Raw genomic sequence first — 14,534 nt, forward strand, 5'->3', positions numbered from 1 at the left:
CTCTCTAAATTAAGCAGCCTCAAGTCCTTCAGCTTTTCATCATAAGACCTTCCCTCCATACCAGGCAACATCCTAGTAAATCGCCTCTGAATCCTTTGCAAAGCTTCAACATCCTTCATATAATGCGACCACCAGAACTGTACGCAATACCCCAAGTGCGGCCACACCAGAATTTTGTACAGCTGCAGCTCTGAAACTCCGAAACTCAGTCCCTCTACCACTAAAAACTAATATACCATCTGCCACTTTATCAACCCTATCAGCCTGGGTGGGAACTTTCAGGGATCTATGAACATGAACACAGAGGTCTCTCTGCTCATCTATACTGCTGAGAATCTTAGCATTAGCCCAGTACTCTCTATTCCTATTACTCCTTCCAAAGTGAATCACTTCATGCTTTTCTGCATTAAGCTTCATTTAGAGTCATAGAGATGAACAAGCATGGAAACAGACCCTTTGGTCCAACCCATCCATGCCAACCAGATATCCCAACCCAATCTAGTCCCACCTGCCAGAACCTGGCCCATATCCCTCCAAACCCTTCCTATTCATTTACCCATCCAGATGCCTTTTAAATGTTGCAATTGTACCAGCCTCCAACACCTCCTCTGGCAGCTCATTCCATACATGCACCACCCTCTGTGTGAAAACGTTGCCCCTTAGGTCTCTTTTATATCTTCACCCTCTCACCCTAAAGCTATGCCTTATGATTCTGGACTCCCCCACCCCAGGGAGAAGACTTTGTCTATTTATCCTATCCATGCCCTTCATGATTTTATAAATCTCTATAAGGTCACCCCTCAACCTCCGCTCCAGGGAAGACAGCCCCAGTCTATTCAAACTCTCTCAATAACTCAAATCCTCCCACCCTGGCAACATGCTTATAAATCTTTTCTGAACCCTTTTAAGTTTCACAACATCCTTCTAATAGGAAGGAGACCAGAATTGCACGCAATATTCCAACAGTGGCCAAACCAATGTCCTGTACAGTCGCAACATGACCTCCCAACCCCTATACTCAGTACTCTGACCAATAAAGGAAAAATACCAAACACCTTCCTGACTATCATACCTACCTGTGAGTCTGCTTTCAAGGAGCTATGAACCTGCACTCGAAGGTCTTTGTTCAGCAAATGATGAAAAGCAGTGGACCCAGCACCGATCCTTGTGGCACTCCACTGGTCACAGGCCTCCAATCTGAAAAACAACCCTCCACCACCACCCTCTGTCTTCTGTCTTTGAGCCAGTTCTGTATCCAAATGGCTAGTTCTCCCTGTATTCCATGAGAATTAACCTTGCAAACCAGTCTCCCATGGGCTGATACCCCTCAGCCCAGCTCTGCAGTTTATCTATGCCCTTCTGTAATCTGCAACATTGTATGGTACTATCCACAACTCCACCAACCTTAGGATCATCCACAAATTTACTAACCCAGCCTTCTATGCCCTCATCCCGGTCATTTATAAAAATGATAAACAGCAGTGACCCAAAACAGATCCTTGTGGTACACCAGTAGTAACTGAACTCCAGGATGAATATTTCCCATCAACCAGCACCCCCTCGTCTTTCAGCTAGCCAAAATCTGATCCAAACCACTAAATCCTCCTGAATCCCATGCCTCCGTGTTTTGTGCAATAGCCTACTTTGGGGAACCTTATCAACATCTTAGTGAAATCCCTATACACCACATCACGTCAACCGCTTTACCCTCAACCACCTATTTGGTCACCATCTCAAAGAGTTCAGTAAGGTTTGTGAGGCACGACGTGTCCTTCATAAAACATTGTTGATTATCCCTAATCAACTTGATTCTTTCTAGATGATCAATCATATCTCTCATAATCCTTTCCAACACTTTACCCACAACCAAAGTACGGCTCACTGATGTATAATTACCCGGACTGTCCCTACTCCCCTTCCTGAACAAGAGGACAACACTTGCTATCATTTAGTCTTCTGGCACTATTCCTGTAGACAATGACAACGTAAAGATCAAAGCCAAAGGCTCTACGATCTCCTCCCTGGCTTCCTGGAATCCTGTGATAAATCCCATCTGCCCCAGGGGACTTAGCAATTCTGGAAAGTGTGAAAATAGCTAACTCCCCCTCCTTATGAACCTCAATCCCATCTGGTATAGTAGCCTGTATCTCCAGATTCTTGACGACAACGTTTTTTTTTCCCAGTGTGAATACTGATGTAAAATATTCATCTAGCACTTCCCCTATCTCCTCCGACTGCATGCGCAACTTCCCACTACTATCTTTGGCCCTAATTTCTCTCCAGTCATTCTTTTATTCCTGATATTGTTTTTTCTGTCTCAGATAATCCTTTGGTGTGGATGCGTTCCCTTAATTTTCATCGTGAGCCTCCAGTATTGCACTTAAACAGCTGCAACCATAACTCGCTTAGCAAGCAGTAGTCCAGTAGTTCTGACTGGCAGTTTCAGGTTTAATGAGATATATGGAGATCTTCATGAAAATGTCTCCTTACAGAATACTGCTCCCAAAGAAAGATTCTGGAGAAAAGACAATATTCGCTAATAATTCCTGGGGATATGATTCTTAATGACCTACCTTGAGCGTACTTGGTTTCTCAGTGATTGTGATTCGAGGAAAAAGTGGGCTTCATTGTGCATGCAGCACACCAGTCCTTTATAGCCTGGTCCTTCAAGTAGATTATATTCCAGAGAGTTCAGTGAAATATATAAAATTTATTAAGATGGCTTGACAAACTAGATACCTGAAAAGCTATTTCATATGGAAGGACAGAAAGGAAGGAAAAGTTGGTGGGGAACCACTGTTAATGAGAGATAAAATGAGGACAGTTGTGAGAGATGATCAAGGCTCTGATGTAGGCTCTGTTTGGTCAAGATAAGTAACAGCAAAGGCAATAAGATATTGGGACGGATGCTGTATGGATTCCCCTCACACCAAAAATAAAAACAAAGCAGTAGCCATACTGGAGGAAAGGATATGAATCGATAAATAGGATCATGTTTAAAAATAAAACAACAATCTCCAAATTAGTTGGATGAGTCAAGTTGGAAAAGATAGCTGTGGTAATGAATTCATTGAGGCTATTTGGGATAATTTCATAGACAAATAAGTTATTGAGCCATCAAGGCTATCTTTAATCTAATGATTCATAATGAAGCAGGTATAATAAATGACCTCTGAGTAAAAGATGCCCTAGGTAGCAACATTCATAACATCGTAGAATTTAACATTCAATTTGACAGTGAGAAACTTATGTTGGAAATAACTGTTTAACTTTTAAGGGAATTGCAATGAAATGAAGGTAGAGTTAGCTAAAGCAGACTGGGCAGATAGATGAGCAGGCAAGACATAGGCAAGCAGTGGCAGACATTTAAGGAGGTAATTTATGACTTTGAACAAAGTGCATCCTAATAAGGAAAAAAGATTCTGAGAGGGATGAAACAACCGCAGCTAATCAATAAAGAATTCAACAGGGGAGGTCTAAAAAGGTAATGAAATGAGAAAATAAACTACATGGACAAACTAGTGAGGAATATGAAAAATGGCAATTAGAGCTTCATTTAACACTCAAAAACTAAGGTGGATCCCAAAGTGATCATCGGTCCCATAGAAAATTAACCTGGGAGATGGTTGTGGTGAATTTAAAAATGGCACTGGAGTTAAGCAGACATTTTGCATCTGTTTTTACGCAGAGGATACTTTGAACATGCTATTAATACTAAAGAATATGGAGAGGCATTCAGCACTTAGGCTATCTCATACTACTACTTTAGTCAATGAGGCTAAAAGCAGGTGCGCTTCTTCAACATGATGGCTTCCACCCTAGGATCTTAAAATAAGTAGCTACAGGGAAAAGTGGAAGAATTGATTATAATTTTCCAAAAATCCTTGGATTCTACAGAAATACTGAAAAACTGTCAATATGGTATCCCTACTAAAAAGGCAGAAATTGGGTAATTATTGGTCAATTAAAATAACATCTATTGTGGGGGGGAAAATGTTGGAATTACTTACTGAGGAAGTAATAGCACATTGGGAAATTCATAATCTAATCGAGCAGAATCAACATGGCTTCATGAAAGGAAAATTGTATCGACTAATTTACTTGCCTTTTGAGGAAGTCTCAAATGGTGGATAGAGAGAAACCAGTAGATTGTATTTGGACTTGCCGAAGGTGTTCAACAAGGTACCGCAAAACATTAAGTCATAATCTAAGAGCTCATGTTGGAGGTATTTTTAGAGAATTGGCCAGTGAGCAACGTGATTAAATGAAAATGCAGGATGCGAACAGTTTAGAGAGGGATTGATAGGTTAGATAAACAGGCAAAAATTTGTCAAATGGAGTAGAATGTGGAAAATGTGAAGTTACTCATTTTGGTGGAGAAGAACAGGATATGTTTTTTTAAATGGAGGAAACTACGACACAAGGCCTTGGGTACTTGTGCACTAAGAAAGCAGGTGCACAGGTGCAGCGTTTAGGAAGGCTAGCTAAATGGAATATTGGCTCTCCTTTCAAGAGGGCTGGAGTATGAGAGTAGGGAAGTCTTCCTGCAACTGTACAAAGTGTTGGTGAAATCTGGAGTACTGTATTATTTCATTAGAGACAGTTCAAAGAAGGTTCTCTAGGATGATGCCGCTGTGGAGAGATTGTCTTATGAGCAAAGGTTAAACAGTTTGGGGGTCTGCTCACTGGAATTTTGAAGAATGAGAAAGGATCTCTTTGACACATGGGATTGACAGGGTAAATACTCAGAAGATGTTTTCCCTCATGAGAGAGCCTAGGATAGGACGACGTTGCCTTAGAATAAAGGGGTGCCAATGTAAGACTGAGATGAAGAATTTCTTCTCTGAAGGTTGTCTCTTTGGAACTCCTTGCTCCAGAGAGCTGTGGGGGAAGAGTCTTTGTGTATATTTTAAAGCTGAGATGGATTCTGGATCAGTCAGAGAATCAAGGTTTTTTGGGGAAGTGCAAGAATGTGATCATGAGGAATGTCATCAACTGTGATCCTGTTGAATGGTTGTGCAGGCTCAGGAGGCATAATGGCTTGCTCCTGTTCCTTATTTTTTACATAATATGAAAATTTTGCGTTTGAATGATGTTTCAGAGTCTGTACCTTTTTTTATTCCCCTGTTTGAAATTTACCGATTGAAGCTTTTTTGCTCCATGCTGTTGTTGCCAAGAATTTGCATAAAGAGTATTCAGTTCCTCTGCCCCAAATGTCTAGATTAAACAGACAGGAGAGCATCAATCACCAAGCCTTTGGTGCTTTGACTTTGTAATGCACAGAAAACCTAGGCTTCAAATTTTTTAAAGAAACTAGGAGTTTGTAGGCTTGGTAAAATGACACAAACCTCTTAAAAATCTCATTGTCAACTGTCCTTGTCAAAGCCTATACTAAGACCATAAAACCATGTTTCATACTCCTTAATCTCCATGGTCACCCATGCCTGTATGTGCTCTAAACCACAAAGCAGGTAGAAGTGTTTAGGATATAAGGACAAAGTAGAAAACCTGGGATTTGAATTTACGCACAGTTTGGTCTTGACACTAGGCTGTGATTGCACACCAGCACTACATAACACATCCTTTCACACTTGCCAGCAATTAAAAATTGATGCCTAAACATGTTTATGTAATGTGACTTGGCAAATTTGCCTTGTTTCACAAAATGCATCCAATGAAACAAATAAAATAAGAAAACCAGCTGCACCCTGTTCTCAGCACTGAACATTCATTGCAACTGTTATATAGAAAGTGAATCGATGATTCAGAACAGTTCACCCAAGGAATCCCTTCAGCCCATCATGATTGTATTGGCTTTTTTTTATCAAGCTATGCAATTAATCCCTTTCCCCATAATTTTCTCATGTAATTTTTCTTTGCATTGAAATGTATGCACAATTCTCTTTAAAGGGAGAGGCACTGACAAAGTAGGTAGTGTTATTATGCTACTAATCCAGAACACCAGATTAATGTTTCTGGGACGTGGGTTTGAAACCCACCATGGTTGATGGTGAAATGTGAATTCAATAAGAAAATCTGGGATATAAATCTAACCCATAGTCATCCATGTAACCATTATAGGTTGTCATAACCCATCTGGTTCACTAATTTTCTTCAGGGAAGGAACTGTGCCATTCAGACCTAATCTGGCTTACGTAAGACTCTGAAAACTAAGCAGTATGGTTGACTGTTAACTGGCTTTTGAAGTGGCCAAGCAAGCCACTCAGTTGTATCTAAGTACTGTAGCAAATGTGAGGTGAGAACTTTTTCACACGTTCATTTGAGGTATCCAAGGGGGCATTGAATGATTTAAAGAGAAGGGCTGGAAAGTGACACTAAATCTTGATGCTTGTACAGAAATCCAATGCAGACATACTAGCCAGGCGGCTCCTTTGTGTCATAACACGTCTTTGAATTTGTGAATGTTGCTCAAGCATCTTTATAATAACTTTTCAGATCACAAAAAAACTTTTTAAACTTTTAGTTCTTTTGCTTTTCTCAGTTCTCTGTATACCCTTTCCAAATGTATCTTTCTATTTCTCTCTTACGGTTTGATGTGAGTGATGACCCCCGAGCCAAATTAGTTTGGAAGGCATGCAGACTGCAAGATACTGAGTAAGCTATCCCTAGCCATGGTGAATTTCTGGATAGAAGCTTTAACTCTGGAGTTATTCAACCCAAGAATGATCAAAAGCATAGGTGTGCAACCTTTTTCCCTTGATATTCTGTGATCGCTTTTTAAGGGGTTGGTAAACAGTTTGGTCTTTACAGACCCAGATACACAGCTGGTGACCAATATGTAAAAATTAATGATCGCTGACCCTGAAACTAGCTACACCTCAACAGAACTCTTGTGTAACGTGTAGGTTGTAAAAAAGGCTGTTAGAGAATCTGCCAAACAGGAGATTATCCTTGTGTCGGGAATTCAAGTTGAGAGTATTTTTCTCTCGTTTTCCTGATCCCACAACCTTCTCGATGAGTTATTCGGTCCGTCTCAGCGCAGAGAACACAGTGTAACAGATAAAAATTGTGTTGAAATCTTATTTTATGTACCTGCATGTATACATGGTCATTTACAGTCTTTTATGCTTTGTGTAGTTTACATTCTTGCCTTTTACCCACAGGTCTTTGCATTTCACCTATCACAGATGTACTCTGTGAATAGAGCACTCACAAGCTAGATCCTGGGTGCCCTGATGGAGTGTCCCACCCAACTGAGAACCTGTTCTCCCTCAGATACTGAGAGTACTGTCGTGATTATTCCGTCATACACAATTTTAGTTTTGTTTGGCAGTTTTTAACATTTTTTCTTCTTCTTGTCCAAGTTTGTTGCTCTTGTTTTTTTTAAATTTCTTGATGACTGACTTCACACCAGGCCTGAGTGTCCTAAATCTTAAAACATACCAGTCAGATTTTCCTTTGAAATATTGGTCCCTATACTCTGAACATTGGTGACGATTGTTTACTTAGTATGGTAATGCCTTAAGGAATTCTGTTCTCCTCCCTTTGTGCTTTGCCAGTTCAAGCTTGCTTTATGAAATCTCCAATGTTTCCTTTTCAGTCATGATTTCAGTTTCCCATTTTCACCTGACCATGCCCCTCTTCTCTCCTCAAACTCAGTGTATGTCATTTGCCTTTCTTCTTAACTGCAAAATCATTTTTATAATCAAAGTTATATAGTACACAAACAGACCCTTTGGTCCAACTCATCCATGTCAACCAGATAGTGGGGTTTAAATAAAGTCATAGAGATGTCCAGGGTCCCAGGTTTGATTCCAGCCTCAGGCATCTGTCTGTCTGGAGTTTGTACATTCTCCCCGTGTCTGCGTGGGTTTCCTCCGGGTGCTCCGGTTTCCTCCCACAGTCACAAAGATGTGCAGGTCAGGTGAATTGGCCATGCTAAATTGCCCGTAGTGTTAGGTAAGGGGTAAATGTAGGGGTATGGGTGGGTTGCGCTTCGGCGGGTCGGTGTGGACTTGTTGGGCCGAAGGGCCTGTTTCCACACTGTAATGTAATCTAATCTAATCATATCCTAAATTAATTCAGTCATGCTTGCCAGCTTTAGCCCCATGTCCGCCTGAACTATTCCTGCTCACGTACCCATCCAGATGCCTTTTAAATGTTGTAATTGTACCAGCCTTCTCCACTTCCTCTAGCAGCTTGTAGCATATACACACCACTCACTGTGTGAAAAAGTTGCCCCTTGGGTCCTGTTTAAATTTTCCCTTCTCACTTTATATCTATGCCCTCCAGTTTTGGACTTCCCTACCCTGGAGATGAAAAACCTTGACTGTTGGCACTGTCCATGCTCTTTACGATTTTATCAACCTCTCTAAGGTCACCACTCAGCCTACAACATTCTAGAGGGAAAATGCACCACCTATTCAACCTTTCCTTATAGCTTAAACCCTCCAATCCTGGCAATATCCTTGTAAATCTTTTCTGAACCCTTTTAAAGTTACACATCATTTTTGCTACAGCAGGGAGATTGAACTTAGTATTCGAAAAGTGGCCTTACCAATGTCCTGTTCAGCCACAAGATGATATTCCAACATCTGTACTCCATGCACTGACCAATGAAGGCAAGCATGTCAAATGCCTTCTTTACCATCCATCATTTTGCAATTCTATTTTTAAGGAACTATGCAGCTGCACCCTTTGGCCTCTTTGGCCGGCAACACTCCCCAAGACCTTACCATTAACTGTAATCATCCCCTGATTTGCCTTACCAAAAGCAATGCCTTTCATTTATCCAGATTAAACTCCATCTGCCACTCTTTGGTCTGTTGGTTCATCTGACCAAGGTCATGTTGTACTCTGAGGTAACCTTCTTTGTTGTCCAATGTTTGCTTCATCTGCAGACTTAGCAACCCCATACCTGTTATGTTCATATCCAAATCATTTAAATAAATAATTAAAAGCAGTGGACCTCGCACCAATCCTTGTGGCACACCACTGGTCACTGCCTCCAATCCAAAAAGCAATCCTCCAGCACCATCCTGTCACTTACCTTTGAGCCAATTTTGTATCCAGTTGGCTTGCTTCACTGGGATTCCATTGATCTAACCTCGCTAACTAGTCTACTCATATGGAATCTTGTTGAATGTCTTGCTGAAGTACTGAGAAAACATTGTCTACCGCTCTGCCTTTAACTATATTTGTCACTTCAAGAAACTTAATCAAGTTAGTGAGACCAGATTCCCAATGCTGACTATTTCTAATCAGTCCTTGCCTTTCCAAATGAACGTAAATCCTGTCCCTCAGAATTCCCTGCAACAACTTAGCCAGTACTGAAGTTTGGCTCACCAGTCTAGTTACCTGGCATTCTTTGCCACCTTTCTTAAATAACGGCACCATAATAGCCAACCTCTAGTCTTATGGCATGTCACCCATGGCTATTAATGATACAGATATCTCAGCAAAGGGCCTAGCAATCTCTTCCCTTGCTTTTTACAGAGTCTGGATGCACTTTATCAGGTCCCAGGGATTTATCCACCTAGATGCATTTTAAGATGTCCAGCACCACCTCTTCTGCAATATGGGCACTTTTCACGATAGCAGCATTTATATCAAGCTGAAGCCAAGGTTTGGGGATGTGCAGGAAGGTAAAGTGGTAGATGAGGTAGACAAATGTAGTTGGGCAGGTGGACGGTCATCTGAGGTAAGAGGGGTTGAGATTGGAGTGGAGCCATTTGAGTTGGGAGAGGGGCAAGTGAATCCAGGGGTGATGAGGATGTGGGCTATGGTGGAATTATTTCTTGTAATCTCAAAAGACAACTTATAAGTTTATTATTGTCCTCTATTTTGTGCAATCTCTCCAACATTGAATTGTAGATAGGACATTTTAAGGGTCGCGTCTTGGTTCTCTGGTGCTGAGCTTGCAGTAGTTGCACATCTTATCTGAATGTCCAGGTCAGTGTTTCTTAACCCTCTACATCTTAGATGTCACCAGGCATTTTGTCAAAGTTGTCCCATAGTGGAGCGATCGGTGACCAGGTGACGTGATTTAAAGTAAAGGGTAGGTGGTTTAGAGGGAATGTAAGGAAACCGCTTTTCACCCCAAGGGTGATGGCACCTACAAGCTCCCTGTCTTTCAGGGATATCACTGCAGTACCATCTGTATCCAAATGTCCTTGCTGTTTTCCACTGACAATTGAGTAGCAAATATATATCTTAATTCTTAGCTTCATGCCTTTTTATTTCATTGTTTATTTTTATAATTCTCCCCCCATCTTGATAGATTTCACATTTAGACAGAGGGATGTACCCCATTGGTTGAGTAGCACTGTTCTCGGTAACTAGCAAGGTGAACTTGGCACTTTTTACCAATCTGAACCCCAGTGGGGAAATTACCATGTACTCTTATGATTTTATTGTGTGTTATTCTCTGTTTTGCAGATAGTGAATACTATAAAGCACAGGCATTGAAGAATGCAGAGGATGCCTTTCGAGTGCAGCAAGCCAAAGTGAGTGGCTCAGGTTTTCATTATGTTGATTGTGTTCCACTTGTTACTCTCCTAGCCCAGTCCCTGGCATGCAGAACATTTTTCATGCTAATGAATTTTGTTTTGTTTTGTGCTATAATTTCACCTGATCTGTTTTGAAGCAGTACAGGATATAAATTTGTGCAAGTTCACTGATCAGGGTTATATGGGTACTTGAAAGTGAACTTCATATGCACTTGGGGCACCAGTTGTTAGCATGAGGCACTTACTTATTTGTTATAACAGCTAAATGCCACCACCTTTATTCTGCTGCAACAAAACATTGTTGCTTCAATTGTAAGAATTCATTCTACTCCCTTATGACATTGACCGCAGAATTACAATATACAAGTTAGTTTACTGTTTTACATTCAAGCAGAGGGTTTGCTTGTGCCTTTTAACTCTGACTTCTCCAGAACATTGGGTGAGATTGCCTTCACTCACCAGCCAAAGTTATTGTAGCAAATGAGTGACACCCTACCCATTCCAGGAATTAGTTGGTAGACCTTCTGAGAATGTTGGTTTGGCCACAGTTAGAATTATGTTTGCAGTTTTGGAATCCACATTATCGGAGGGTTGTGATAGCAGTGGGGAGGGTGCAGGGGAGGTTTACCAGAATGTTGTTTGGGCTGGAAAGTTTCAGTCATGAAGAAAGATGGGATAAAAGAAAGATTGCGGTTGGTTTCTTGGGAACAGAGGAGACTGAGGCAGAATATAATACGTATAAAATTTCCCCATAGTGGAGCGATCAATGATCAGGAGATGACGATTTAAATTAAGGAGCAGGAGGTTTAAAGGGAATGTAAGGAACTACCTTTTCACCCAGAGGGTGGTGAAAATCTGGAATTCGCTGACTGCAAGGGTGGGAGAGGCAGAAACCCTGATAACATTTAAGAAGTATTTAGATGTGCTCTTGCGATGCCAAGTCATGTGAGACTGCCATCTGCTGGAAAATGAGATTACAAAAGTTAGGTGGTTGGTTTTTACTGGCATGGGCGTGAAGGGACCAAGAACCTTTTCATGTGTTGTAGACCTCTAACTCTGCATCCAATGCATTTGCATACTTCCTTTAATAAGGAGACTGATACTGAGGTGGAGCTTCAAGGAAGAATTGTATTGGACTCCAGACATTAACTGTTTCTCTGTCCGCAGATACAGCCAGATCTGCTGAATTTCTCCAGCATTTTCTCTGTTCCTCCCACTTGATTACCATTTCAACTACCACCTTGAACGTTCATTCCCTTCATTACCACACAGTGGTAGCAGTGTGTGCTATTTACAAGATGCACTGCAGCAACTCTCAAAAGCTCCTTTAGCAGCAACTTTAAATAAAGTCATAGAGATGTCCAGCACAGAAACAGGCCCTTCTGTGCAACTTGTTCATGCCAACCAGGTTCATGCTAACCTAACCTCCCAGCACCTAGCCCATATCCCTCTAAACCCTTCCTATTCATATATCCATCCAAATATCTTTGAAATATTGTAATTGTACCAGCCTCCACCACTTCCTTTGGCAGCTCATTCCATACACGCACCACCCTCAGTATGAGAAAGTTGCCCCTTAAGTCCCTTTTAAATCTTTCTTCTCTCACCCTAAACCTATGCCTACTTGTTCTGGACTAGGGCAAAGACTCTGTCTATTTATCCTATCCATGACCCTCATGATTTTGTAAACCTCTATAAGGTCGCCCCTGAGCCTTTGACACTCCAGGAAAAACAGCCCCAGCCTATTCAGCCTCTCCCTATAACTCAAATCCTGGTAACATCCTTGTAAATCTTTTCTGAACCCTGTCAAGTTTTACAACATCTTTCCAATAGGAGGAAGACCAGAATTGCACGCAATATTCCAACAGTGGCCAGACCAATGTCCTGTACAGCCGCAACATGACCTCCCAATTCCTGTACTTAATACTCTGACCAATAAAGGAAAGTGTACCAAACACAGCCTTCAATATCATACCTACCTGTGACTGCACTTTCAAGGAATTATGAACCTGCACCCCAAGGTCTGTTTGTTCAGCCACACTCCCCAGGAACTTAATATTAAGTGTATAAGTCCTGCTCTGATTTGCCTTTCCAAAATGCAGCACCTCACATTTATCTAAATTAAACTTCATCTGCCACTCCTCAGCCCAATGACACATCCGATCGTGATCCTGTTGTAGTCTGAGGTAACCTCTTTGCTGTCCACTGCACCTCCAGTTTTGGTGTCCTCTGCAAACTATACCTCTTATGTTCACGTCCGAATTATTTATATAAATGACGAAAAGCAGTGGATCCAGCACTAATCCTTGTGGCACACCACTGGTCACAGGCCTCCAATCTGAAAAACAAATCTCCACCACCACTGCCTTCAACCTTTGAGCCAGTTCTGTATCCAAATGGCTAGTTTTCTGTGTATTCTATGATCTAACCTTGCTAACCAGTCTACTGTGAGGAACCTTGTCAAATGCCTTACTCAAGTCCATACAGATAATGTCCACAGCTTTGTCCTCATAAATCCACTTTGTTACTACTTCAAAAAACTCAAATCACATTCATGAGACATGATTTCCTGTGCACAAAACCATGTTGACTCTCCTTAATCCCTAATACTTGCCTTTCCAAATGCGTGGAAATCCTATGCCTCCGCATAGCCGACAATAACTTGCCCACCATCGATATCAGGCTCATCAGTTTATAATTCACTGGCTTTTCCTTACCATCCTTCCTTAAATAGTGGCATCACGTTAGCCAACCTCCAGTTTGCCAACACCTCACCTGTGATTACCACAGATAGAAATAGCTCAACAAGGGGACCATTAATCACTTCCCCAGCTTCCCACAGAGTTGTGGGTACATCGGATCAGGTCCTGGGGATTTATCCACTTGTTGGTGTTTTCAGACATCCAGCACCACCTCTGTAATATGGGCATTTTTCAAGATATCACCATCTATTTCCCCACATTCTATTTCTTCCATGTCCTTCTCCACAGTAAACACTGCAAAATAATTTAGCCAGTGGAGGCTTTTCATTCTAATCTTTGCTCACACTTACCTAACATAGTTGAGCAGAGAACAAAAACAAACATTTAAATGCCACTATCAGTAAGTTCCCCTTCAAGCCATCAGCCATGCTGATTTGGAACTATTTCACTGTTCCTTTTGGTGCCACTGGTCCAAAATCCTGGAACTCCTTCCCTCACAGCACTGTGGATGTTTCTACACCTCAAGGGTGTCAGCAGATCCAGAAGGCAGCTCTTCTCGGGGCATTTGGGGATGTGCAATAAATGCTGGCCTAGTCAGTAATACCCATATTCTGTGAACAAAGTCAAAGACAAATTCTTTGGCAATTTCATTTTAAACCTTTCTGTAGTCTAAGAGACTACCGTTCACTTCTACCTCCTTGCCGTTTGCAAGCCATTTGTACAGCACTTTATCGTGTACCTTTGGAAATATGTAGGCGACCAGTTATAATGCCAAGAAACAAATATTAAAATGATTGAAGCTTAGTTTAAAAACAGATTAGGTCTTCAGGTGGGAGAAGGGAGAAATGGAGAGGTGGACATAAGAGGTGTTGCAAAGAGTGCACTTAAGTGATACAGAGGCTCAAGGTTGGAGCTTTGCAAATTTGGAGTTAAAAGAAGAACAGAAAGCAAGGAGGGAAATTTTAAGGCAGTGAATAGGTTGGAAGGCAGGTTGGCAGGTGGAGGACTTTAATGTATTGCGGACAGAGAATCAATCTAAGTCTGAGATGGGGATGATATGCAGAAGAGAGGCAATGTTGATAAGGATGAGATGAAGTTTGTAGAGAATGAAAACCCATTGGGAAATACAAGGATTATGGCTAAAAGATTATCCACATCTTGTAAGCTGTGTTTGCCTTATTCCAGGGAGGAGGATATTTTCCTGCACTTGTGCCGTGTGTCAAATTATATTGATACCGTTAATCTTGTGGGCAGTGAAACTTTCCGTTGCATCAGCTGATGTTCATATGTCCTTATTGGAAAATAGCACTTTGGTACAATAGGAGAGGATTAAACTGGCTTTTGTGTCTTATGGAAGGGATTT

General features: G+C 41.4%; 1 protein-coding gene across 3 annotated transcripts in view; it reads left to right on the plus strand.

Moving 5' to 3' along the window:
• Positions 1-14,534, plus strand: part of ino80 (INO80 complex ATPase subunit) — a 214,232-nt gene that overhangs the window by 73,779 nt on the left and 125,919 nt on the right. For all 3 annotated transcript variants that reach the window (XM_043698306.1, XM_043698307.1, XM_043698308.1), the window contains exon 11: positions 10,399-10,466. In XM_043698306.1, coding sequence (XP_043554241.1) covers positions 10,399-10,466 — 68 coding nt within the window. The remainder of the gene's footprint in view (positions 1-10,398; positions 10,467-14,534) is intronic.

This window comes from Chiloscyllium plagiosum, chromosome 10, assembly GCF_004010195.1.
Source record: "Chiloscyllium plagiosum isolate BGI_BamShark_2017 chromosome 10, ASM401019v2, whole genome shotgun sequence".
Classification (NCBI taxonomy): Eukaryota; Metazoa; Chordata; class Chondrichthyes; order Orectolobiformes; family Hemiscylliidae; genus Chiloscyllium; species Chiloscyllium plagiosum.